We start from the raw sequence: 26,318 nt of genomic DNA, 5'->3' as shown, positions 1-26,318 counted from the left end.
GGTATTGACATTTACTATAAGTACAATTATTTTTTTCACATTATTTAGGTGAGTTTTAAATCTTTTTAACCTCATTATCTTTTGACCTAGAAAAAATATTTTTCTATTGTAGGAAACTGAAACCAGTATGTTACGTAGTATAAACAAGGTTTTGAGCCTTGGTTGGCGCTAGGGCAAAGAACCTCTAGTTCAGAGAGTTTTATATAGGGCTAATTCAGCCTTCCTCCGATGCCTTAAAAATGTTTTTTCTTTCAGCAAAGTAATAAAATATTTAATTTTCATAAAACACTTTTTACGTTTTTCTTTTCCAGAGAGTGATGCCTTCTAGCTTTTTCTTGCTGTTGCGGTTTTTCTTGAGAATTGATGGGGTGCTTATTAGGATGAATGACACAAGACTTTACCATGAGGTATCTATTCTCATTTAATGAAAGTACTAATTGACGTTGAGCTTGTTCATGTTGTTACGTTGTCAGTCTGACAGTTTGAAATTCAGTAGTGCTTTATATTATATGGCTATTTGTCTAACCTTTAAGATTGGGTGTGTCATATTCACTGTTGACTGCACAGTTATCGAAACATTAAATCTTCTTTTCCAAAAGTTCTACGAGTTGAACATGTTTTCCAAAAGACACTCCCTGGTAAAGGGGAGTCTGATGCTTTTTAAAAACCTCTTAAACTTAATCTCTTTAAGAAAACTGTCCCTTAACTCTTACTTTTTTTGTAGTATGTGTTGTTTATGTAATGTCCTGATATTAGAAATACCAATCTCATGGCCTCCAGAAATTTGTATTATACAATTATTTTGATAGTTGTTTTAATATTTGAAAGCTCTGTGCTCCATTTCAAGGAACTGTTAACATACGAAGTTTTTAAAAAAATAAGTGAAGAAACTAGGGGGGAGGCTTAAATTGAGTCATGAAAATTCTTCTTGTAGCTTTATAGCAGCCTATCCTTTTTGAATGAATTTTTAACGTCATATTTGTGATCACATAGAATGACGAATGAAAGAAGAAACCGGCAGTATCAGTCAGGGTAATCGTAGTAATAGTTAACTCTCCTAACAACCCTATGAAATAGATGCTATTATTATCTCTGTTTTACAGCTGAGGCAACTAAGGCAAAGAGAGATTAAGTAACTTGCCCAAGTTATACAGTTAATAGGTGGCAGAACTGGAATTTAAGCCCAGTAAGATGTGATTGGATTGGTATTTTCCTAAATCCTGCACTTTCTTTTTCTTTTGAAATAACATGGTCACTGTGATGGATCTTTTTCTTTTTAAAAGTGATAGTAAAGTACTAAAAATAAGCTATACTATACTCCCTCAGAAAAAATGAAATCTAAATTTTTAGAAATGCTTATACTTTAACTCAACAATATTGATTTTTTTTTCAGAATTTATCCTCAAAAGATTCTTACATACAGTAACCCACAAATATTAATCAGGCAGCTGTATAGAGTTGTATATATAAAATATTCATGGCAATGCTATTGTTTATAATAGCTAAAAGGAAAGAAGGAAGGCGCTATAATGCCCATTGAATGAGCATTGGTTAAATGGCCATTTATATCCTGTTGGCCTACAACAAATAGACTGCCAGATATTTCTCCAGCAGAGTTGGAATTATTCGGGATCAGCAGAAAATTGCAATTCAGGTCTGTAACCATGGTGAGCCATGTGCAAGTCCCCACACGGCAAGGGAAGGAGAATGCTTTTATAGAGAGGAAAAGGAAAATGGGAGTGCTACAGTAAACAGAGAATCCATGACTTTCCATTGGTTGAGTCCTTGCCAGGAAATAAGAGGAGTCTTTCTTTTTTCTGTTGGGCTCTGCTATGGTTGCTGGGTATGAGAGCTCCCCATGCTAGTCTCCCAAATCTATTTAATTGAGGTTTCTGTTTATTAATTTTTTACAGTCCATATAGTGGAAAAATATGCAACCATTAAAATGAATGGCAGAAAGTTGTTTAACTGATTTGGAAAGATGCGCATATTAATGTTGACTTTTAAGATGCAAGTATGAATCTATATAAGATTTTATGTAGAGATTTCTAAATGTTAAGGATAGTGTTATCTGTAGAGATTGTGATTGCTGATGATTTATACTCTATACGTTTATAGTATTTGATTTTTTTTAACAATGAGCATTAATCTGTTTTGTTGATATAAAAGATTGAAACTTTAAGGGAGCATAATCTTGTGATTTTTCTTTTATTAAATAATGTTTTACCAAAAAACAAATTGTAATAAATTGCTTTCTAAAACCTCACTTTAAAAAGTCTTAAATGGGAAAATTGAAGTACCAAAAAAGTGGCTGTAAATAAACAATTTGATAAGAATTTATTAGAAATGGGAAAGAATAAAATTTGTTTAAACTTTTTTGGGGAGGAACATAAAAAGTAGCCACAGTTATATAGGTAGATGGTAATATAGCTTAAGGAAAAGATGTAGTTCCAAACTTGAAGTAATATTAAAATCTCTTGCATATCTCATTTACAAACATACACATTTCTTTCAAAGTAAAACCTTTGCTTGTGTTTTTCTTACATGATAATTATTAAATCTGTTTACATATGCATATCAGATATTAATGTGATTTACAGAGATTGGAATTCAGAATTCAGAATTCTTGAATTAGTTATCTCACTGTAGAATTAGATGTTCTTATCAGACTTAATGGTATTTTCACAACCTGTTCTAAAATGTGGGCAGTTCTGTTTAATAGGATTTTGTTAATCAATATAAATAAATTTATTGCAATTTTTTTGATTTTTAAACATAGGCTGACAAGACCTACATGTTACGAGAATATACATCACGAGAGAGCAAAATTGCTAATTTAATGGTACAGTATTTAAATATCAGTTTTTAGAAGTTAAATTTTAATGTTTTATTTTAAGTATGGTATTCCCCCATGCCCCACCCATCCACCAAATCTACATCCCTAAATCCATTCATTTACCTAATAGGGCTCTATAGGAGAAATCCTATTGGAGCGTATTTTTTCTGGAACTTACCTCAATTACAGTTAGAGTTGTTAGGTACCTTAACCATCGTCCAATCCAATTTCCACATTTTATTTTGGAAAAACTGAGACCCAGAGGTGTGACTCCAAGTCACATAGCTAGTTGGTGGTGGAGCTGCAATAGGATGTTCTTTCCATGACTTACTTTTGGGGGCATAATCTCCCCTGCTTTTTTTTTGCTCCCCTGGGACTTGTAAAGGGTTTCTACAAGTCTATAGCATTTGATAATGGGTTGTTTAAAAATTGATACCTTCCTGCTAACTTGATTTTTTTATTCACTCTTAATGTTTATTTCTGTCTATATATAGAATATACATAGGTTAGAAAAGTTACATAGGGTCTCTTGTAGACCACATATTGGCATCTAACTGAAGGCTAGTGCTTTCAAGGTACAAAAATAACAGGAAAAAGGGATTAGATTAAGATGTATTAAATTCTTAGAACATTTATGGGAGCATTATAAATGATATATTCCTATGATCTTTGAGGAAACCATCTAGTAACAGAGCTGAGTCAGTAACAAGAGATACCTGATATTATTAGGAACACCTGATGATGCGCGCTCTCTCTCTCTCTCTCTCTCTCTCTCTCTCTCTCTCTCTCTCTCTCTCTCTCTCTCTCTATATATATATATATATATATATATATATGGCATCTCATTTTAAAATTGGCATGCTTTAGGAATGCTTGAACGAAAGCATTTTCAAAACTATCAGTGCAGTAATTTAATATATGCTAATATGATTTATGTATTTCCTAGCATGTTTCACCTTCCCTCTTCACGGAACCTAATGAAATATCACAGTATTTGCCGATAAAGGAGGCAGTTTGTGAGAAGCTAATATTTCCAGAAAGAATTGATCCTAACCCTGCAGACTCAAAAGAATGTACACCTGTGGAATAGAATTTATTACAACATATACTGACCGTGGAATCCGACTGGAGACCTTGGGGCTATTTGGAGGGGGTATTTTTATTATGAGAATTAATTGCCTTGTCTATGTGCAGATTTTCTGTAGCCTTAAAGGAAAAATAAATAAATAAAAGAGTGTCGCAGGCAGTTTCCACTCAACTGCTGTTGTACTCTCTGTCTTCAAATTCATATTCCAGAAATTTATATCTTCTGGAGTTAAATTCAGATTTCTAAATTGTCACAAAGTGGGGTCTCACCAGTAGGGGGTGATGTGTGTATCTCTCAGAAGCAGTGGCCATAACCTGTATCTATCATGAAACACTATCTTCTACCACGAGGAAGTTACTTTAAATCAGTGAATCGTAACACCTTGTGACTTTCATATGATTCCTAATTGTTCACGTTGATGTAGTGGCTCTTTACCTTGGGTTTTTTGATGTTTATTCACACTTCTGGAGAGTCATGACTTGCCTCCTAGGAAATTGATCTCAAATGATCTGTACCCAGAAATTAAAAAAAAATTACCCTCCTAAATGTTAATTGGCTTTTGAAGTTTAAAGAAAGTTTCAGACATAGAAACAAATAAACTAGGTTTTTGGAGAACTTAAGGTGTTGTGTCCATGGAAACACACAATCATGGTTTGCCACTGACAGGGTGTCAGAGCTGTCTCTCCTCCATCTTTAGGTGCTTTTTCTTATGTGTGGTTCTATTTGTACTGACGTTTTTTACTTCCAGCTTCCACGCACCCTCAGAGTGAATAAATCTTTTGGATATTGAATTTGATATTGGTCCTAAAAGGTTTGAAGTGTTAATATGGATTGTTTTAAGCAGAAATTACATCAGCCTCTGAAGCAACCAGATTAATTTTCTGCTTAAAATATTTGAAGGGTAGCTGTGGAGGAGGAAGGGGCTTATTTTAAAATCTAAAAGCCAGTTTTTCCTTTTTTAGATTCATGTTTTTGGGAATTCCCTGGCAGTCCAATGGTTAGGACTCCACGCTTTCACTGCCAAGGGCCTGGGTTCAATCCCTGGTCAAGGACCTAAGATCCAGCAAGCCGTGCAGCATGGCCAAAAAAAAAAAAGATTCATGTTTTTAACATTACAGGGGATCCAATAAAGTGTAATTAATTAGTACAAGATCTAGGTAGTACAGAAAGTTTACAAAAGTAAATTTGAAATCCATTTGGTTATTTTGATGGTGACCCTTTAAACATTTTATATTCTTTTCTGCCTTTTAAAATGGTCTCCATAAAGTAGCAAGTGGTTATAAAGCACCAAGTAAGAAATTACTTTAAATGGATTAAAAAAATATTTTATTTAAAGGGCAGGGGAAAAGAATTACCCCCTTTTTTTCTTGTTTGAAACAGCTATTGTACATATTTCCACTTGATACATAAATCATTAAAGAAGAATATTTAATTGTAAGTATTAGCAAAACTCTTCAGGTATTAGCCTGAAGATAAATTTTAGTGAAACAAATACAGTTGGATATTCATCATTACTCAGACTCTGGTGTGTTGTTTTGTATATTGTTTTTTTAGCTAATTTTATTAGCTAAATTTGGTCACAAATGATTTGGGTATTTGTTTGCTCTCTGCTACATCACCTTCAAGGGATAGGAAATCAGGATTTTGTTGGCTTTGAGAAAATACATGGCATGTTCACTGTATGTTAAGTATACCGGTACTTAATGTTTTCCCTTAGGACAGAAAAGTGTATATATTGTACTCTGCTTTCTGTTTATTTTATTTGCCATGCAGATTTGAACAGAACAGACTCTTTAGTCATACAAATTATTAAAAAATGAAAAACTGTAATAATATTTATTAGTTGAATTAGAGGTTTCTGGGCAGCATCATATTACACATATATTTTTAACTTGATTCAGATGTCTTAGTCCCTGAGTCAGTCTTAAATTACTTATTTTGAGAATCCATTGTTAAAAATTGTAGAATTGACTGTTTTATAGAAGAAGGTGGGAGGTGGATAGGATGAGTGTACTTTTGAAAGCTTCATTAGTTTATTCCTGTGGAGAATGCCAAGAAAACTTATATTTGCCCATTGCTAAACAAGACATATACCATTTTATATTTATTTGTTCCAAGTGTCTTTTTGTAAGAGGAGAATAAACAATAAGTAATTACTCATCTGTGTTTTGCTATTTCATTTAATTTCGTTTTTCTTGAAGCTTAATTAAAAAATGGTTTGGTATACCTTTCTTGTTTGTGCTTTATGTTTTGAACTTGGTCAACATTATAGCCAGATTCTCCAGACAGATTATAAATGAAATTCTAACAGATAGTCCAGAATATAATCCTCCAGTTTAGCTACTGGGCTCTTGTTCTTCCTCTCCCTCTGTCCCCTAGTGTGGGTTGGCCAAAAAGTTCATTTGGGTTTTTCCGTAACATCTTATGGGAAAAACCCAAATGAAATTTTTGGCCAACCCAGTACTTCTGTGGATGTTTTAATTAGCCATTGTTTTCTCTATGATAGGTTAACGCTTTCTGTTTTTGAAAATATAAATACTTGTGGTATGTATCATTCCATTTAGTTTTAAGTACTGTCCAATATGGTGCTAGGTACAGGGGTTACAGTAATGAAGAGATTATTCAGTTGGCCCTCCATATCCTCAGTTTCTGCATCTGCGGATTCAACCAATCATGGATTGAAATATTGAAAAAAAAATTCCATGGGGCTTCCCTGGTGGTCCAGTGGTTAAGACTCCGTGCTCCCAATACAAGGGGCACAGGTTCAATCCCTGGTAGGGGAACTAAGATCCTGCATGCCCCGCGGCGTGGCAAAAAAAAAAAAAAGAAAAAAAATTCCAAAAAGCAAAACTTGAATTTGCGGTGTACCCGGCAGCTATTTACATAGCATTTACATTGTATTTACACCTATCTACATAGCCTTTACGTTTTATTAGGTATTGTAAGTAATTTAGAGATGATTTAAAGTATATGGGAGGATGTGTGTAGGTTATATGCAAATACATCATCTTATATAAGGGACTTGAGTATCCTCAGATTTTGGTGGGGGGAGGGGACTGGAGTCAATCCTCTGTGGATACTGCGGGATGACTGTATTATATGTCTTCATGGAGTTAAAGTCTAATGGAGGAGACAAAGTAAAAATAATTACAAATTTTAGTAATTGCAATGACAGAAATAATACTTTAAAGAGAATAACAAAATCACCTTTGGTAGAAGTAGAGTTCTACCTGGAAAAGCATGTATAAAGCCTCAAGAGAATGTCACTCCTAACTTACCCAGGAGAAAAATCTGGGTAATCTATACAATTACAGTTTTTCTTGAGCATATCAGACAGCTGAGGTTGCAAAGCAAAGTAAACTAAATCCCAAAGAGTGATAAGCCCTCCAACAAGAGGTGGAAACTACCAATCATTTCATCTTAGAGCATGAGAGAAACAGGTGGCCACTGTACGTACAAGCAGGTAAGAAAAAAATTAACTAAAATTTTAATAAATTCTGAAAGGCTTAGTATGGGCTAGTTGTCAGTTTGGAAGAGCTGAGAGTCTCAAATAAGAGGACTTCATACACTCACACAGGTTCTTTCCCAGGGGCCTACCCCAGTGCTCACAAGAAACACTGGGGCAGGTCAGGGGACCAGAAAGTCCCTGTCAGTGGTTCAAGCATGCAGGAGGTAATTGGCTCCTGCTTAGGGATAGGTATGAAACCCTGCCCATTTGTCCTAGACCCCTCTTTTGAAGGATGCAAAAGACTTAAGCTGCTGGGGGAAGAGCAACAAATATCACCCCCCAGGACCCCAGCAAAATCCATTATTTCTGGGGGAGGAATAAAAGCAAAACCCATCTGCTTCTGGGAGGAGGAATAGGAAATGCTCTGCCTTTAGGCCACGAAGAACCATTACTGCTGGAGAAGGAGTATAAGCAAGTAACCTCTGACCTTGGAGGAGGAACAGAAAAACCTGGGCCCAGGATACTATATGGATAGCAAAAAGAGAAGTCTACCACTGGGAGATGGGCATGAAATTCACACAACAGTAGAATGCACATTGTTTTCAAGTGCATCTAGAACGTTCACCAAGATACAGAATATTCTAGGCCATAAAACCTCAATAAATAAAACACTTGAAATCTTGTGAATTATGTTCTCTGACCATAACAGAATTAAACTAGTAAAAACCAGTAACAGATATCTGGAAAATACCCAAATAACCTCTGATGAGAGAAAGAAGTAAAGGGAGACAAATACCATGATCATAGAATGAAAGACTCAAGATGTTAATATGCCAGTTCTCCCCAGATTGGCCTACAGAATCAATGTAATCCCATTCAAAATCCTAGGCGGCTTTTTCATTAGACATTTTTTAAGATGATTCTAATATGTGTGGAAATCCAAAGAATCTAGAACAGCCAAAACAATTTTGGAAAAGAATAAAGTTGGAGCACTCAGATTACCTGATTTCAACATTTAGAGCTACAATAGTCAAGACCACATGACAATTGTTTTAGCATAGACATACAGATGAATGGAACAGAATAGTAAGAAAGAGACCTAAGATCTACCTTGAACAAAAATGCCAAGGTAATTCAGTGGAGAAACGTTAGTCTTTTTTTTTTTAACATTAAGAATATTTTTATTGAAGTATAGTTGATTTACTATGTTGTGTTAGTTCAAGGTGTACAGCAAAGTGATTCAGTTATATATGTATGTATATATATACACATACATACATATATACTTTTTTAGATTTTTTACCCTTATATTGTATGCTCAATATACAAAAGATTGAGTATAGTTCTCTGTGCTATACAGTAGGTCCTTGTTTATTTTATATGAAATTATAGTCTTTTCAACAAATGCACTGGAACAATTAGACATCCAAATGCAAAAAAAATTTTTTTTGAACCTTATTTCACACCATGTACAAATATTAAATCATAGACCTCAATGTAAAACCTAAAATGAAGAAAGTTGTGGAGGTAAACAAAGATCTTAGGTTTAGACTTTAGGTTTCTTCAATAAACACAAAAAGCATTAGTGACTTTATGTTTCGTCAATAAAACACAAAAAGCATTGAACATAAAGAAAAAAATGATAAAATGGCCTTCATTAAAATGAAAAACTACTCTTTGAAAGATACTGTTAAGGATATCAGTGGATAACCCACATACTGGAAGAAAATATTTGTAAGATATGTATTTGATAAAGGACTTATATCCAGAATATATAAAGAACTCAACTCAATAATAAGACAATCCAATTTTTAAAGTTGTGGATGGTAAATAAGCATATGAAAAGATGCTAAAAAGAAAAAAAATGCTAAAAATTCATCAGTTATTAGGCAAATACAAATGAAAACTTCAATGAGATATCACTACACCTATTATAATAGCTAAACTTTTAAAATCTGACAATACCAATTGGCAGTGAAGATGTGAAACAGCTGCAATCTCACACACACATTGCCAGGGAGAATGTGAAATGGTTCAACCACTTTGGAAAACAGTTCGGCAGTTTCGTAAAAACTTTCACTTACCATTCAACCCAATAATCCTAGAGGAATAAAACGCGTCAACACAAAGGCCTATGTACAAATGTTTGTAACAACTTTATTCATAATTGCTAAAAACTGGAAACAATGTCCAGATAAACAAATTATGGTGTATCTTTACTACTCAGCAATAAAATGGAACTAACTACTAATACATGCCACTACGTGGGTGAATCTCAAAACCATTATGCTAAGTGAAAGCAGCCAGGCGTGAAAGACTATGCACTGTATGATTTCATTTATATAGCTGTATTAGGGCTCTCCAGAGAAATAGAACCAACAGGAGATATATACATGTATAAAAGATTTATTATATGAAATTGGCTCATGTGATAATGGAGGCTGAAAACTCCCAAGATCTATAGTCAGCAAGCTAGAGACCAAGGAGTCCCAATGGGGTAAATTCCAGTCTGAAAGCCAATCCCAAGAAGAGCCCATGTTTCAGTTCAAGTCCAAAGGTTGGAAAAGACCTTTGTCCCAGCTCAAGGTAGCCAGGAGTGCATTTTTATTCAGCCTTTTTGTTCTATTTAGGCCTTCAACTGATTGGATATGGCCCACCAACATTAGGGGGGACAATTGGCTTTACTCAGTCTACATATTCAAATGTTAATCTCTTCCAGAAACATCCTCACAGACACACCCAGGGTAATGTCTGAACAAATGTCTGGGCACCCGTCTGGCCCATACAAGTCGATGTATAGAATTAACCATCACAATGACATTCTGGAAAAGGCAAACTTACTGGGCAGGAATCAGATCAGTGGTTGCAAGAGAAAGGGAGATTATTGAACACAAAGGGATATGAGGGAAGTTTGGGGGAGGTGATGGAATATGCCATGTTTTTATGCGGTGGTAGTTACATGACCATATAGGTCTCTCAGAACTCATTGAATTGTACACATAAAATGGGTGAATTTCCTTATATGTAATTATACCTCAATAAACATGAATTTAGAAACAAAAAGAATTTGAGGAGCAATTTAAAAAACAAGAAGAGTTGGTCTGGGGACTATTCTGAGGACATGGCATTTAAACTAAAACCTGAAGGGTGAAAATAATTTAGCCATGTGATTTGTTTGGGAGTGGAAAGAGCTTTCTAAGAGAGGAACAGTATGAGAAGTCTTTGAGGTAGGAAAGACCGGCAAATTCAGGGAAGTGGACAGAGCTGGGTTGCTTGAACACAAAGTGAGGTTAAAGAAACTGGTTAAGACCAGATCATTTAGGGGTTTATAGTCCATGTGTAAGGAGGATAGATTTTGATGCAATGAGAAACAATGAGAAGTTAAGTATGGAGGCAAGTGATCTGACATATTTTCCATTCACTTTAGCTGTGATGTGGGGATGGGTTGAAGGTGTGAAGAGGCAAAGCAGAGAATCAATTAAGGAGGCTGTAGCAGTAGGCCAGGTGAGGGGTGATGCCATTTGAACTAGGATTGCAGCAGAGCTTATTAAGAAAACTGGACTCAAAATATACTTTTGGGGCTTCCCTGGTGGCACAGTGGTTGAGAGTCCACCTGCCGATGCAGGGGACATGGGTTCGTGCCCCGGTCCAGGAAGATCCCACATGCTGCGGAGCGGCTGGGCCCATGAACCATGGCCACTGAGCCTGCGCGTCCGGAGCCTGTGCTCCACAATGGGAGAGACCACAACAGTGAGAGGCCCGCGTACTGCAAAAAAAAAAAAAATTATATATATATATATATATATACTTTTAAAGTTGAATTCACTGGGTTTTCTGATAAATTCAACATGAAGAATGGAGGAAATGGAGGCATGAAGGGGGACGTTTAAGGTTTTATTTTGACCAAGTAGGGAGATATTGGTGTTATGCAATGTGATGGGGACAGAAAGGAGAGACAAATTTATGCAATTATGCAATGAAAGTTCTGTTTGAACACGTGAGGTCTGGAATGCCTTTGAGATGTCCAAGTGGAAATGTTTAATGTGTAGTTTAATGGGTAATGAAATCTATAGCTCAGTGGGGACTTCCCTGGTGGTCCAGTGGTTAAGAATCCGCCTACCAATGCAGGGGACACGGGTTCAATCCCTGGTCGGGGAACTAAGATCCCACACGCCCTGAGGAAGCTGGCGCACCGCAGCAAAAGACCCCACTTGCTGCAACAAAGATCCCACGCACCATAACCAAGACCCAACTCAGCCAAATAAATAAATAGTTTTTAAAAAGAGAGAAAAGTTATCGCTAATATAGATAACATTTAAAGTCATAGCAATGATTGAGATCGCTTTGAGAATTTTTTAAGGAAATGAAGAAGGCCTTGCAGGGATCCCTGAGCAACCCTTGGACGTCAGAGACGGGAGAAAGAACAGCCAGTGAGCAGATGAAACCAGGGGAAAGCAGCAGAAGCCAAGGGAAGAGCAGCATATTTAAAGGTAGGAGTTGTCATTCGTGGGGAATGCTGTCAAGGCAGCTAGTAAGGGGACAGGGGTTTCTAATGGCAGCATGGAGGTATAGCTGGTTTTGATACAGTTTTGGGGGAGTAGTGACGTCAGAAGCCAGACTGGACTGTGAAAAGCAAATGTAGAAATGACAGAGCTTTCAGCAAAGCTGCCTTCACAGAATCGGGCTGGTAGCTGGGGTGTTGCTGGGACAGTCACATCTATGGGAATAGTCCGGTAATCAGACTGGTGATTCAGGAGAGGGTATAACCAGTGGAACAACTGGTATTATTGTAAGTGAAGCGATTGAAAGCCTCATGCTTTATACTCGTTTATCAGCCATTTCTCACAATAACTTTGTAAAGAATTATTATTAAGTCTATCAAAATAAGATTCCAGATAACACTGGTTCCAAAAACCAGAAATTATCTAGTTTCTTTCCTTACTTGCTTAACCACATAGCCTCCCTCAGGGATTTACAGAACATCAAAGGCTTTCCCTAATCTTTGCTAGGGGCACACACTTAGTTGTCCCTAGGATGTCATACTGTAATACTCCTGTCAATGTGAGCCCTGTTCCTGCTTTGGGGCTTCACTGAGTTGCACTGTAACTATTAGGTCAGGCGGTGCTTATGGGAAATCTGCCTGCACTGGTATCATCTCCAGGAAACATGTTTAGGTGTGTGGGGTTTCCTACTCAGGATGTATTTAGGGCACTGGCAGAGAAACACCCGTGTGGCTTCGAAGGTTGGACTAGTGTTAGAGTGACAGGCCTCCGTGTGAGCATGAGACCTGATTCTGTCAGAGACAGAAATAAAAGCTCATTACAGCAAATATCACCCCTGTCTGGTTTGGGTTTTCTGCAAAGCATAGCCTGAGACCAGCACTAAGATGCAGGTAGTTGGGACGTGATCTCTGGAAGAACAAACAAGTGAGAACGTGGAGAAAGGGAGATAGGGAGGCAAGGCACAATGTGGTGTCATGAATGAGCAGGTTACCTCTTGCTGGAGACTTCTGAGATGCCTTGTCCCAAGGAACGAGCCTTGGATTGTCCCAGCAGAGGAGGGGAGCCTGGGGCATTTATAATCCCACCCCACTGGACCTGGCTCCAGGGGATAGCTCCCCCCTTAACTGCCACACCCCAGCGCACACACACACACACACACACACACATGCATGCGCAAGAAAGGGCTTGGGAAGAGATGCTATCTGCATGCCAGGATGTCTGCCACAGGTGCAAGTGGATTCAGGTGGGCGAAGGAATATGAAAGGGGGCATCAACAGCCCTCACTAAAAACCCCAAATTCATGTATTGCAAACTTACTCCCCTGCGGTGATGACGAGAAGAGTCTTGTTTTTATTATCCCCAGTTCTGTGCACTCCTGAACTGAAATGGTTTCTCTGACCCCTGTCCACTTAACTGTTCCTTTATCAGCCAGCTGTGTTGTAATTGATCAAGGGGCTACCAGGTGGTGAGAATCCCCGAAGAGTGATGATAGGACGTCAAACCATTTCTCTTCAGTTCTCTTTCCTCCTTGAAATGATCATGCCTCTCCCCAAAGGGACTTTGAAAAAATATATCTAAACTCTCACACCACCATTAAAATCAAGTGAACACGCAAAACAATCTAGGGCTTGTAGCAAAAGAAAGCTGGTGTCTGTTTCCCTGCTAAACCTGCGTTCTCGACCAGGCACCCATAAGCAATGGCTGAACTTTTGCTCTACGTTAACTCCCCTGGAATTGGAGGCAACCTTTCTTCACATGGGCTAGGGAGAGAGGCTCTATACAATTATATTCTCAAAAAGGTCTATGACACCAAAAGAGAATAAGAACCGCTATCCTCATTGGCTCACCAAGGCTCCTTTTCTACTTCACTTATTTACTTCATGTGGAGGATTCAAGAAAAGGCAAGAATACGCATTGGATGGAGAGGGGAAGTCTGGCTGCCCGGACAAATCCCCACAGGGTGCCATAACCCTGAGGAGGTCTCCCTAGTCCAGCCTTTTGGCTTCAGATGTTCAAGGTCTGACTTGCGACCACTCGGAGGTCTGATGTCTTCCTGGGAGCGGCAGGTTATAATGGAGAAAGCTGCTTGGTAAGCAAGAAACCAGGGCAAAAGAATAAAGTTCAGGATTTGCACAGTCAGTGGCCCCAGGTTCTCACAAGTGTGATGGGGATGCACCTGGTTTAGGCAGAATTCATGCACCAGAACCACATCTTACCTGTCCCGTGGTTAAATGGGCTTTGCCAACATTGCCTTAGACTCTTCTTTAGCCTCTAGGATGAATCAGTCTGAAAAATCGGCTTTCCTTCCCTCTCTCCCCCTTTTTCCTCTCCAGATATATTAAGACATTCAATCTTGATATCTTAACGTCTTTTAGGCCTTTTTCTTCAAAATCACCAGGAATGTGATTTTAAAGAAAATCCATTGGATAAATCCAACGGTTTCTGTCTTAATTTCATGCATTAAGGATCAGAGGTCTGTCTTGTTTTCTCTTCCCTCGGGGCTACCTCCGTAAAGTGCCCTGAATACAGATTTCTTAGAGACTCTCTAAAAGCTGTTTTCCTTTTAGCTCTTGCTGAGGATGCAATTCGACAAGGCACACATGAAATTTCAACTAAAAGCTGCCTGCTTGTCCGCCCTGGCAAGACAGACGTACAGAGAGGCTCTGCAGGAGTGCATCACACAGCCTGGAGGAGCTGGTTGCCTCTGCATTGCACAGTGGGGAGTGAGAAGAATGGTTAGTAGCAATGATGCAGTAGGTTACTTAACACCTACTATGGTGCTAAACTTACTACGTGTTCCTGCGCTGTGCTGGTGCTGGAGATGCAAAGGCAAATAAAACAGGGTCCATGCCATGTAGGGACCTTTTTGTGAATGGAAGAAACAGCATGCGAACAACTAGAGCATTTTGTGCTAAGTGTTAAAATAGAGGTAAGAATCAGGTGACTTGGGAGTACTGTGGGCTGGGAGAGAGAAGGGGTCAAGGATGGTAAGAGAGCAGGTGTTTTCCCGGAGGACAAGGTGGGGAACGCAATGAGTTCAGGAACTACTCTCTCTTATGTTTGGGGCCCAGGCATGTCAGAGAAAGGGGAGAAATGAATTCACAAAGGAAAGTATGTGCTGCTGAGTCAGCCACAGTTTATCTGTAGGTAGTGGGGACTCCTGTGCATTCGTTTCCTGGGAATGCTGTAACAAATTACTACAAATCTGATGGCTTAAAACACCAGAAATTTGTTCTCTCACACTTCTGGAGGCCAGAAAGGCACCAGTCGAGGTGTTGCCAGGGCTGCGTCCCTCTGGAGGCTCTAGGGGAGAATCCTTTCTTTTCCTCTTCCAGCTTCTGGTGGCCTCTGGCATTCCTTAACTTGCGGCTGTGTCCCTCCAATCTCTGGTCACGTTGCCTTCTCCTCTTCTGTCTGTGTCAAATCTTCTGCCTCCTTCTTCTAGGGATACATATGATTGCATTTAGGGCCCACCTGGATAAACCAGGATAATCTATCTCAAGATTCTTAAAGTAATCACATCTGCATAATCCCCCCCATGCCCTGCCACACACACAGTTTTTTTCGCCATATAAGATAACATCCCCAGATTCCAGTGATTCGGACATGGATATCTTGTAGGGGACATTTTTCAGTTTACCACATTGTGGGAGATTTTAAGCAGGGCAACACTTAGGTTTACAAAGATCCTACAGGGAGTGGAGTGACCCAGTCAGAAAGAACCCCCTGAAGACATTTATAAAACCTAACATGAAATAGCATGGTGGAACAGTGGATTGAAGGAAGTTACAGCAAATTCACTGTACCCACCCTGGGTAGCAGCCTTGGTTAGAAGAGGGGCTTAGGAGTTAGACTGATGAATGTGGAACTCAGAGACCCAGAGCAAGTGAATTCACCTTTCTAAGCCTCAATTTCCTCATCTGTGAAAGCTGGATTATGGTAATAGTATCTACCTTTTGGGGTTGTTGAGAGGAGTAAACTAAATATGATACATTGATTGGCACATGAGTAGGACTCAACAAAGCACATTCTGGTGATGACTAATGTTCTGGCATCAGGTTCCTGAGCAGAGGTGGCTGGAAAACCATCAGATGGGGCACATTTCACCCAGTGGCCTCTGATCAACTTGTTGAACCAGTCCACGAAAAGATAGATATTGTTTATGCGCAGCACTGAAAGAATTCCTGGTTCTTAGTGGGATGGTTTAGCTACATTTAAACGCAGAAATCACCTACAAGTAATATTGTTCTCTTAGACTATCAGAGCCTGCTCATGACTTGACACCGTACAGTTGATAAATGCTTAGCAGGAATAGTGCTTGCCTCTCCCGTTGCGGAGCACAGGCTCCGGACGCGCAGGCTCAGCGGCCATGGCTCACGGGCCCAGCCGTTCTGCGGCATGTGGGATCTTCCCGGACCGGGGCACGAACCCGTGTCCCCTGCATCGGCAGGCGGACTCTCAACCACTGCGCCACCAGGGAAGCCCACATTTTTAATTTTAATGTGTAGTGTTTAAAGTCAATCAGTATATATTGTGCAGAGCATGATGCTTAAATCATCATGTTTGGGGAACATAATGATTTGGGCAACAGAATATTATGCTTGGGGAACAGACTGGAAAGTCAGTTTGGGGAAGTCTAAAGGGGCCTTGAGTGGCAGGTAAGACCTTCAGATTTGATGGTGAAGACAGAGGGAAGCAGGTGCAGGCTTTGGAGTCAGAGGCATGACCTGATGAAAACGGTAACTGAAGGTGATAAAACGTGCATTGGTGGCAGGAGGGATCTGAGGTAGAAGCAAGGAAGAGACAGGGAGGCCACTTAGGAAGCTAGTGCAGTTTCCCACATGTGAGGTGACTGGGACCCGACTGGGAGGGAAGCAGGGGGAATGGAGGGGAGAAGAAAACTTGAAGGAAATCTTCCTTCCAATAAATTAGAGCTGATAAGGGTAGGTTCAAACGACAGGTGGTAGAGTAGTAACAGTACAAGGGTAGGATCAAGAGAGATTGGTAGGCAGGCAGAGTGACAACCGTGCGGTGGGAGCCACTGAGAGTTTCTGCTTGCCCTCGTGGGGAGGTGTCAGAGCTGGCTTGCTCACCTTGGGAAGGGTGGGTCACTGCTGAGGATGACAAAATGAGGTTTGTGCAGAGGGGAAGTTCTGGGAGGCCCTGGAGAGGAGCAGGAACTACCCCTACTCTCCTGGGAGAATCAGCCGTTTGTGTTAAATTTTAAAAGCAGGAGTTGCCTGGCCATGATGGGGGCCACCGCCAACTAGGCAACCGGATGGGAGTGGTCCTAAGTGCAGAGGGGCCGGAGGAGGGTGGTTCTGAGGAGGGGGTGGGAAGAAGGAGTGTGTAGTGTTCTGAGTCCTCTCGAGGGTGGGAGGTCGAGGCCGCGGCCGATTCCAGCTGTTGTGCGGGTAGTTAAAGGACACACGCTGAACATCACAGCGGAGGGCCCAGAAGACAGAAGGACGCATGCGTCGCTGTGCTCTGGCGCCGATCCCAGTGCCTGGTCCTCTCACCGGTACCTCCCTGGTCGCTGTGTCAATTGTTTCCGCCCTCGTTTCCTTTCTTAGCAACAGGCTACTCCATGAGAGGCTGTTTGCACAAAACCCCTCCAAGCCAGCTGCCTCAGATGGAAATTCTGCATACTTCCCCTCCTCCCTCCTTCCTTTTTTCTCTCTCTTTCTCTCTTTCCCCTACCTCTCCATTTTTCTTTCTTTTTTAAAAAAATGATTGAGGTGAAATCTGCATAACATAAAATTAACAATTTCAAAGGGAACGACTCATTTGCATTGAGTACATTCACAGTATTGTGCAACCACCTCCGCTATTGAGTTTCCAAACATTTTCATCACTCTAAAGTAAAGCCCCTTATCCAGGAACCAGTTTCTCTCCATCCCGCCTCCCACCCCCCCCCCCCCCGCCCCCACCCACGGTTCCTAGCAACCACCAATCTGCTTTCTGTTTCTATGGCTCTATCTCTTCTGGATATTTCATATAAATGGAATCATACAATATGTGACCTTTTGTGTCTATATTTATTATTGAGTAGCAGCACATTCACAAGTTTCATAATTGAAAAGTCAGTGAAAGATAGTGATATGTTCTCTGCCCCATGGTCGCTTAATTCCTTCCCTGAAGGTAAGGAGTGACCTCAGTATCTTTTGTTTATTATTATTTTTGTTTTTCTGCCCTTCCAGGTATATTTCATGCATATAAAAGCAAATATGCATGTATAAATATATATCTTCTTTAATCTACCATTCTTTATTATGTTATAAGTATGATGGAATGCCATCACTTGAGTTAAGATGAATATTTTCACCAGGTCTATATAGGAATTCTGTTATCTGACTCTAAACCCACCATCTTTTCTTAAAATTAAAATTTATTGTGTTTTGTCGGATTATACATTTATTGTAGAGTTAATTAAAACTAAGACAAAGGAAAAAAAGCAAATATACATATATATACACACATATGTCTATCATCTATCTTTGTATTCATCATCTATCTATCTTCTCCTACACTGTTTAGACTTGATTTTTTTCTCCTAACAGTATATCTTGGAAAGAGTTTCATTATCAGTATATTAAGACTCCCTCATTCTTTTTATTTATTTATTTATTTATTTATTTTTTTTGCGGTACGCGGGCCTCTCACTGTTGTGGCCTCTCCGGTTGCGGAGCACAGGCTCCGGACGCGCAGACTCAGCGGCCATGGCTCACGGGCCTAGCCACTCCGTGGCATGTAGGATCTTCCCGGACCGGGGCACGAACCCGTGTCCCCTGCATCGGCAGGCGGACTCTCAACCACTGCGCCACCAGGGAAGCCCTCTCATTCTTTTTTTAGTAGTCTTTTAATGACTATTTTGTATTCTTATGACTGAGTATATCATAATTTATTTAACTATTCCCCCCACTGATGGACTTTTAGGTTGTTTCCAATCTTTTGCTATTATAGACAATGCCAGGATGAATTGCCTTGTACACAGGCCAGTTTGCGCATGTGCACGTATCCGCAGATAAATTAAGAGTCTAATACTCAGGGTTCAAACTTGGACACATTTAGGGTGAGATAAGGATGGACACCTGCTACATTGTACAATAAATAACATTCATGGATTGGGAAACGTACTAGGCACTGTACTAAGCATTTTTTAAGCAGCTTTATTGCAATATAATTCATATCCCACAAAATTCACTCAGAGTACACTTCAATAGCTTTTAAATTTTAGTATATTCACAGTTTGTGCAACCATCACAACTGATTTTAGAACATTTCCACCCTCAAAAGACCTCTGTACCTATTAGCCGTCACTCTCTATTCCCTTCTGCCCCAACTCCTGGCAACCACTAATCTACTATCTACTTTTTGTCTCTTTGGATTTGCCCATTCTGGACATTTCATATGAATGAGATCATATAATATGTGATCTTTTTTTTAAAAATTTTATTTTGTTTATCCATTTTTTATACAGCAAGTTCTTATTAGTTATCTATTTTATACATATTAGTGTATACATGTCAATCCCAATCTCCCAATTCATCCTATTCCCCCCTCCCCCCAGCTTTCCCCCCTCTTGGTGTCCATACATTTGTTCTCTACATCTATATCTCTATTTCTGCCTTGTAAACGGTTCATTTGTACCATCTTTCTAGATTCCACACATATGCTTTAACAGACGATATTTGTTTTTCTCTTTCTGACTTACTTCACTCTGTATGACAGTTTCTAGGTCCATCCACGTTTCTACAAATGATCCAATTTCGTTTCTTTTTATGGCTGAGTAATATACCATTGTATATATAGACCACATCTTTATCCATTCATCTGTCAATGGACAAGCATTTGCTGTTTGTAGATTTTCTGATGATGCCCATTCTAACCGGTGTGAGGTGATACCTCATTGTAGTTTTGATTTGCATTTCTCTTATGATTAGTGATGTTGAGTAGTTTTTCATGTACCTCTTGGCCATCTGTATGTCTTCTTTGGAGAAATATTTATTTAGGTCTTCTGCCCATTGTTTGATTGGGTTTTTTGTTTTTTTTAATATTGAGATGCATGAGCTGTTTATATATTTTGGAGATTAATCCTTTGTCTGCTGATTTGTTTGCAAATATTTTCTCCCATTCCGTGGACTGTCTTTTCGTAATATGTGATCTTATATGTCTGGCTTCTTTCACTTAGCGTGTTTTCAAGGTTCATCCATTTTGTAGCACGTATCATTATTTCATTCCTTTTTTATTGCAGAATAATATTCCATTGTATGGATCGATCACATTTTATTTATTTATTTATTTGGGTTGTTTCCACTTTTTTGTAACTATGAATAATGCTGCTGGGGACATTTGTGTACAAGTTTCTGTGTAAACATATGGTTTCACTTTTTTTGAGGATATGCCTGGGAGTAGAATTGCTAGGTCATGTGGTAACTCTATTTTTAAACTTTTGAGGAATTGCCAAATTGTTTTCCAAGGTGGCTGCCCTATTTTGTATTCCTACCAGCTGTGTATGAGGGTTCCAATTTGTCCACATCTTCAATGACACTTGTTATTATTATCCGTCTTTCTCATCATACCTATCCTAGTGGATGTGAAATTTTATCTCATTGTGGTTTTGATTTGCATTTCTCTGATGACTAATGATGTTGAACATCTTTTCATGTGCTCATTGGCCATTTGTGTATCTTTTTGGGAGAAATGTCTATACAGAGCCTTTTCGCATTTAAAAAATTGGGTTGTCCTTTTATTATTGAGTTGTAATAGTTCTTTACACCTCTTAGATAAAAGTCCCTTATTAGATAGATGATTTGCAAATCCTTTCTCCCATTCGATGGCTTGTTTTTTCCCACTGTCTTGGTGTCCATTGAGCACAAAGGCTATTAATTCTGATCAAGTCCAATTTTTCTATTTTTTTTCTTTTGTCATTTGTGCTTTAGATGTCAAATCTAAAAAAGATTTTGCCTAACCCAAAGTCATGAAGATTTATTCCTATATTTTCTCCCAAGAGTTGTATACTTTTGTTGTCAAATGCAAGTTCATGTGCCCAATGCACAGTGAGGCCAAACGAACGAAAACAGAGGAGTGTGGAGCAGAGAGAGGTTTACTGTAGGTCAAGCAAGGATAATGGGTGTCTTGTGCTCAAGAAACCTGAACTCCCTGTTGGGTTTCAGGGAAGAGTTTTATAGGCAAAATTGGGGTGAGGGCTTGCAGTTTTGCCTCTTAAATTTAAGCTTATGATTCATTTTCACTTGATTTTCATATATGACTTGAGGAAAGGGTTCAAATTCATTCTTTTGTATGTCAATATCTAGTAGTCCTGGCACCTTTTGTTGGAAAGAGATGGTGAGCATTTTATACTGATTATCTCATTCACATCCCATAAAACCCTGGGAGCAGGTATTATTTTTATCTCTTTTTACAGATGAAGAAATCAAGTCTTAGAAAGATGAAATAACTTGACCATGTGAAACCAAGCAGGACTCTGTGGGGCTGTCCTGGGTACAAATCCTCTCTGTGTCCCCCCATTTCTTGTTTGTAGGAAAAAGACTTCAGCCTCCTAGACCTTCCCTGAATTCCAAAGGGCAGATTCAAACAGTTGTTGATCAGAAAAGTGAGGGAATGCAGAAACAAAGGAGGAGCACTCAAGAAACAATAATGCAGTGATAAAGAAGGATCCTAGTTCCCCCTCAAGGAATACACATAAAATATACCTCTGAGTTCTTCTGCAGGAACTGAGGCCCCCACCCAGGTGGATGATGCTAACTTCAGGCTGAGCACCAGATTCCTGGAGCACTGCCCTCTTACTTCACCACCAACCAATCAGAAGAAAGTCTGCACACAGTGGAAGATAATGAAGATGCTGACCCCCTCCCCAAATGATTAACTGTGATTAACTTCCACTTTCTCCCTTTAAAAACTTTCATGGTTAAGCAGAATCTTCGAAGTTGGTTCTTGGACATGAGTCCACCTTCTCCCCAGGTTGTCAGCCTCCTGAATAAAGCAACCTTTCCTTTCCAACCAACACTTTTCTCTTGAGCATCGGCTTTCAAGTGGCAAACAGCCAAACCTGAGTTTGGTTACACATGATCACAAAACTAATAAAAGGAGGAACTAGATTTAAACCCATATCCTTCCGACACTAGGGACTACTTTATGCTGTAAAAGATCTTTATAAATTGTAAAGCACTGTAGAAATGTGTTGTTGAAACCCTGAAAGGAATAAACTTTCCAAAGGTGAATGTGTAAAGAGAGAAAACAGAGAGCAGGCAACACCTATTTTATGGTTGGGAAAAAGAAATGAAGGTAGAGAAGAACTAGTTATAGATGGGGATCCATGAGACCAGTGGTTCTCAGACGTACAGATTTCATAGACATGGTTTTCACAGTATGACAACTGATATCTTGACCATTTTACCGTAATATCACGTATATAACTCACATAAGCGTCAGGTCAAGGCGCTATGAACAGAGTTGTGGAAGACCACAAATATTTAATCCTGCTAAGAATATTTTAAAAACACCTGCCTTTTTCTATCATTATCACTTCAGAAAATCAACAGTAATTACAGAAAAAAGAACAATTCTTCCCAAGAAGTGTGGAGATTATACCACCACATACACATGACACATTGTCATATACTGCATAGTAAATATTTCATAAGCGCTGACATATGTCCTGTGGGTTCTCTTTTGTCTTTTTTCATTTCCCTGCTAAAATTTCCCTGCTAAAATGGTCAAAACCTCATTTCCCTGCTAAAATGGTCAAAAAGTCATCATTTGTAACTTTATCCTCTTTGAAAATAGGAACTGCATATTTCTTCGTTGGCACATAGCACTCAATAAATGTTTTTTAACTGAATAACAGACCAATTAAAAAAATGAATCAGCAACCTTGAGAACAAGGAGGGGGGAGGAAGTTAGTTTTAAGATATTTTAAGATACCTTATATTTTAAGATAATGTTCCTCAAGCATTACATAACTACTTGCATAGTGATATAACTAGTTATATTGGGCTCCAGCGCAGATTCTAATATTCTGCCTCCTTCCCTCTTTCTTATGGGTCCTGCAATTAACTCAAAGTGCTTCCTTCCTCTTTCCAGCAGGAGAGGAGGTAGGTCTCTAAAGTTCTTTGAAGTCAGGGATAATGTCTCTTTAGTTTTGTATTTGTACATCAAGCACCTGGCCTTGTGTATGGTATGTAGTAGGTGCTCAATAAATGTGAAAGGACTGAAGGACTCTGTGAGGTTAAGTCAATGGGGGACAGGGAGGCTGCCTTGGAGAAAGTAGAGAGACCTTGGAGGGAAAGGAGACTGACCAGGTTTTCCCTGGGGTAAGATCCCATGCTCCAATCCTGCTGGATGCAGATACCTCACCCGTCTTCCTCAGGCTGAAATTCTGTTAAGAGTTTTGCTGTAGGTGGGGCTGTCTGGGTTATAAGACTTATAATCCCCTGCTTCAGGTAATTTCATCACTGCTTGAACATAAAGCTTGTACACTGATACTTTGATAGCAGGCTTGTTTTTCTCCTAATTTAAAACAGAAAATCCTTGTCCTTTTACATCTGAACGCATCTAGCATTTCCCCTCAGGCAACCCAAATCCTTTGACTGGACCACTTACAGGCAAGTGTGCCCCTAAGATTTGTAGGGTCTGGGAAATAGTACAAATGGAAGTCCATATGTCTAAATTTATATATATATATATATATATATATATATATATATATTTTTTTTTTTTTTTTTTTTTTTTTTTTTTTTTTTTTTGCGGTACGCGGGCCTCTCACTGCTGTAGCCTCTCCCGTTGCGGAGCACAGGCTCCGGACGCACAGGCTCAGCGGCCATGGCTCACGGGCCCAGCCGCTCCACGGCATGTGGGATCTTCCCGGACCGGTCATGAACCCACGTCCTCTGCATCGGCAGGCGGACTCCCAACCACTGCGCCACCAGGGAAGCCCCTGTCTAAATATTTTAAAGCTATAAATCAAGCTAAACAATTGTTAAATTATGTTTGATCCTCCTACATTGACAAATACACGTAGAGCTATAGTTTTCTTTTTGTTGTTGATCTTAGTTCCCCAACCAGGGATTGAACCTGTGCCCTTGGCAGTGAAAGCTCCCAGTTCTAACCACTGGACCGCCAGGGAATTCTCTGTAGTTTTCATATGACTGAAAATTGGCAAAATATCAAAGATGACTGAATCCAATTATTATTACAAAATTGGAATATATTATCATGACAACATAAATTCAATTTTCAAATAAAATTGTCACTTTTTATGTTTTCAAGAATTATTTTTCTAAAATATTCAAAATTAAAAGTTAAAGGGAAGAAATATAATTTATAATTAACAAATGTTAAAAATTAAACCAAGTATTTAAATAAAGTTGAAACTTTTTACTTGACTTTTTGAAAATGCAATAAAATCTTATTAAATATTTTTATCAAAAGCTACTGATGATTCTAGTGTTCAGTGTCAAGTCAGTGTCACGTTTCACATACGTTATGCCTAGACCTACATATATACATTTAAGAGTAATATGAAGTGTTTAATTTTGCAAAATACTCATCAGCCTCCATGTGATATGTTGCAGATACTGCATTAATTTGTGCGTACCTCTGGGACCTTAAATTAGAGCATGTAGAGAAACAAGAAAATGTATACTTGGTGCTACTGGGAGGTGGTATTTTCTCATACAAGAATCTATTGCATCCAAGGCATCTTAGTGGGGGGATCTGACAAGTGCACTTGTCTTTTTCCTGTTACCTAAGCTCTTGCATTGTTTCATATCCTACTGGCTCTGAAACAGTCTCTGTGTGCACAGGTAGTGGCACAACCCAGGAGCTTCACAGCATTCAGATGTTGTCACCTTTTGTGCCAAGGACATTGGGCAGGAAACATGAAGAAGCAGTTCCCTGGGACCTGAGCAGTGTTATCCACGAGAGGGGGTGTCGCAGTGCTGAGTGTCAGGTCCCAAGTAACCAAAGAGTCGTGTGTTCTTTAACGCATTTGTGTGTGTTTGTGATTGGCAGGCTTCCCTGCAAGCATGGGCCAAGAGCGGAGTCTATCCCTACGCAGCCCTAAGAGAAATACTGATTTTACGCATGGGGTGAGATTACAGGTATATGATCTTTCTGATCAAAATCTCATTTTCTGGGAGGAATGCAGAGTGGAGGTGGAGGTGGAGGGCGGCCCAACGTTCTCACTTTGCTGACAAAAATAGGCTTTCCCGGCTGACTTGGGTAGCATAGTCATTTAAGTGTTGCCCTATCTGCCAATCTGGCTGCTACAATTCACTGAATTGCAAAAGACAGATACAAAGTTTCTCATTCATTCATTCACTCACTCAATGTGGATTTTCTGAGCACCTGTTTTGTGGGTGTTTTTCTGGGTTCAGGGAGTAAAGAACTGAATGACACTGTGAGGTGGGTCTCACAACGTAGAGGAGACAGACTTGACCATGAATAAAGGTAACACTGTGAGGTGAGTACTTACAGGTGTGTTTAAGGTCCTTTGGGAACACAGAGGAAAGAGCAACTGCAACATCAGTGTGGGTTGGCTTAGAGAAGGCGTCAGAGGACATGGCAGAGTAATACTAGCTTCCATTAGTTGCTAACTGAATGCCTGCCATGTTCCAGGCTCTCTACATATACTGTCATGTTTACTTCCCACAATAACTTTCAGAGGTGGTCATTTATGTCCATCTTACAGATGAGAAAATTGAGGACCAGAAAGGTTAAGTAACTCAATACCCCACATCTAGTATGTGGTGGTGTTAGAGTTGTAACTCCCAGATCTTCCTAACTCCACTATGGATGGACTTTCCACTCTGTGCTGATATTTCAAGAGCCTTGAAAGATGTGTAGGAATTTACTTGAGTGAAACAAGAGGGTAAAGAGCACCCAGGCAAGAGCACCGGCATTTGTTATTCAAGATTTCAGGTGTAAATTAAAATTATAAAGCATAGCATATTTGCCTTCCATAAAGATGAAATCACATAGGGGTGTAATTACAGCCATTTGACTGACTTGTATAGGGTCCTTTGCAAATCCCTTTGCTTGGTTGATTTATAATACCTTCTAACAAGTTCTTGGTAACATCTAAATTCTTTCCATTCAGACACAGATTCCTACTCTTTCATAAATATTCTCCTGTGCGCGCGCGCGCGCGCGCGCGTGTGTGTGTGTGTGTGTGTGTGTGTGTGTATGGGGGTGCAGGAGGGTGCAGGAAGATTCTCTAGTGGCTGTTCCTGGTAACCTCTCTTGGATTTGTTTTTTCTAAGCCTATTTAATCTCCAAGTTAGTATTCCAGACATTCTCCAGCAAGCAGTTTGAGATGTGAGCCCACGTCCTGTCTCTGGCACCATCCTGGGGGTTACATGGATTCTCCAACATAGAATCATTAGCGCTGGAGTCCAGTTTGAGGTCAGTAAAACAAACCAT

At 39.4% G+C, this 26,318-nt stretch overlaps 1 protein-coding gene across 4 annotated transcripts in view; it reads left to right on the top strand.

Moving 5' to 3' along the window:
* Positions 1-6,083, top strand: part of TIPRL (TOR signaling pathway regulator) — a 36,113-nt gene extending 30,030 nt beyond the window's left edge. For 3 of the 4 annotated variants that reach the window (XM_033855378.2, XM_004319220.4, XM_019918498.3), the window contains 3 exons: positions 312-407; positions 2,780-2,842; positions 3,783-6,083. In XM_033855378.2, the coding sequence (XP_033711269.1) occupies positions 312-407; positions 2,780-2,842; positions 3,783-3,926 (303 nt within the window). In that variant the 3' untranslated portion in view covers positions 3,927-6,083. Of the gene's footprint in view, positions 1-311; positions 408-1,393; positions 1,655-2,779; positions 2,843-3,782 lie in introns of all 4 variants that reach the window. The other variant, XR_012331709.1, reaches the window with a different exon arrangement.
* Positions 6,084-26,318: the final 20,235 nt, after the last annotated feature.

The sequence above is a fragment of the Tursiops truncatus genome, chromosome 1 (assembly GCF_011762595.2).
Source record: "Tursiops truncatus isolate mTurTru1 chromosome 1, mTurTru1.mat.Y, whole genome shotgun sequence".
Taxonomy (NCBI): Eukaryota; Metazoa; Chordata; class Mammalia; order Artiodactyla; family Delphinidae; genus Tursiops; species Tursiops truncatus.
Note: the sequence above shows the minus strand (reverse complement) of the source record. Positions and strands in the feature narration are given on the sequence as shown.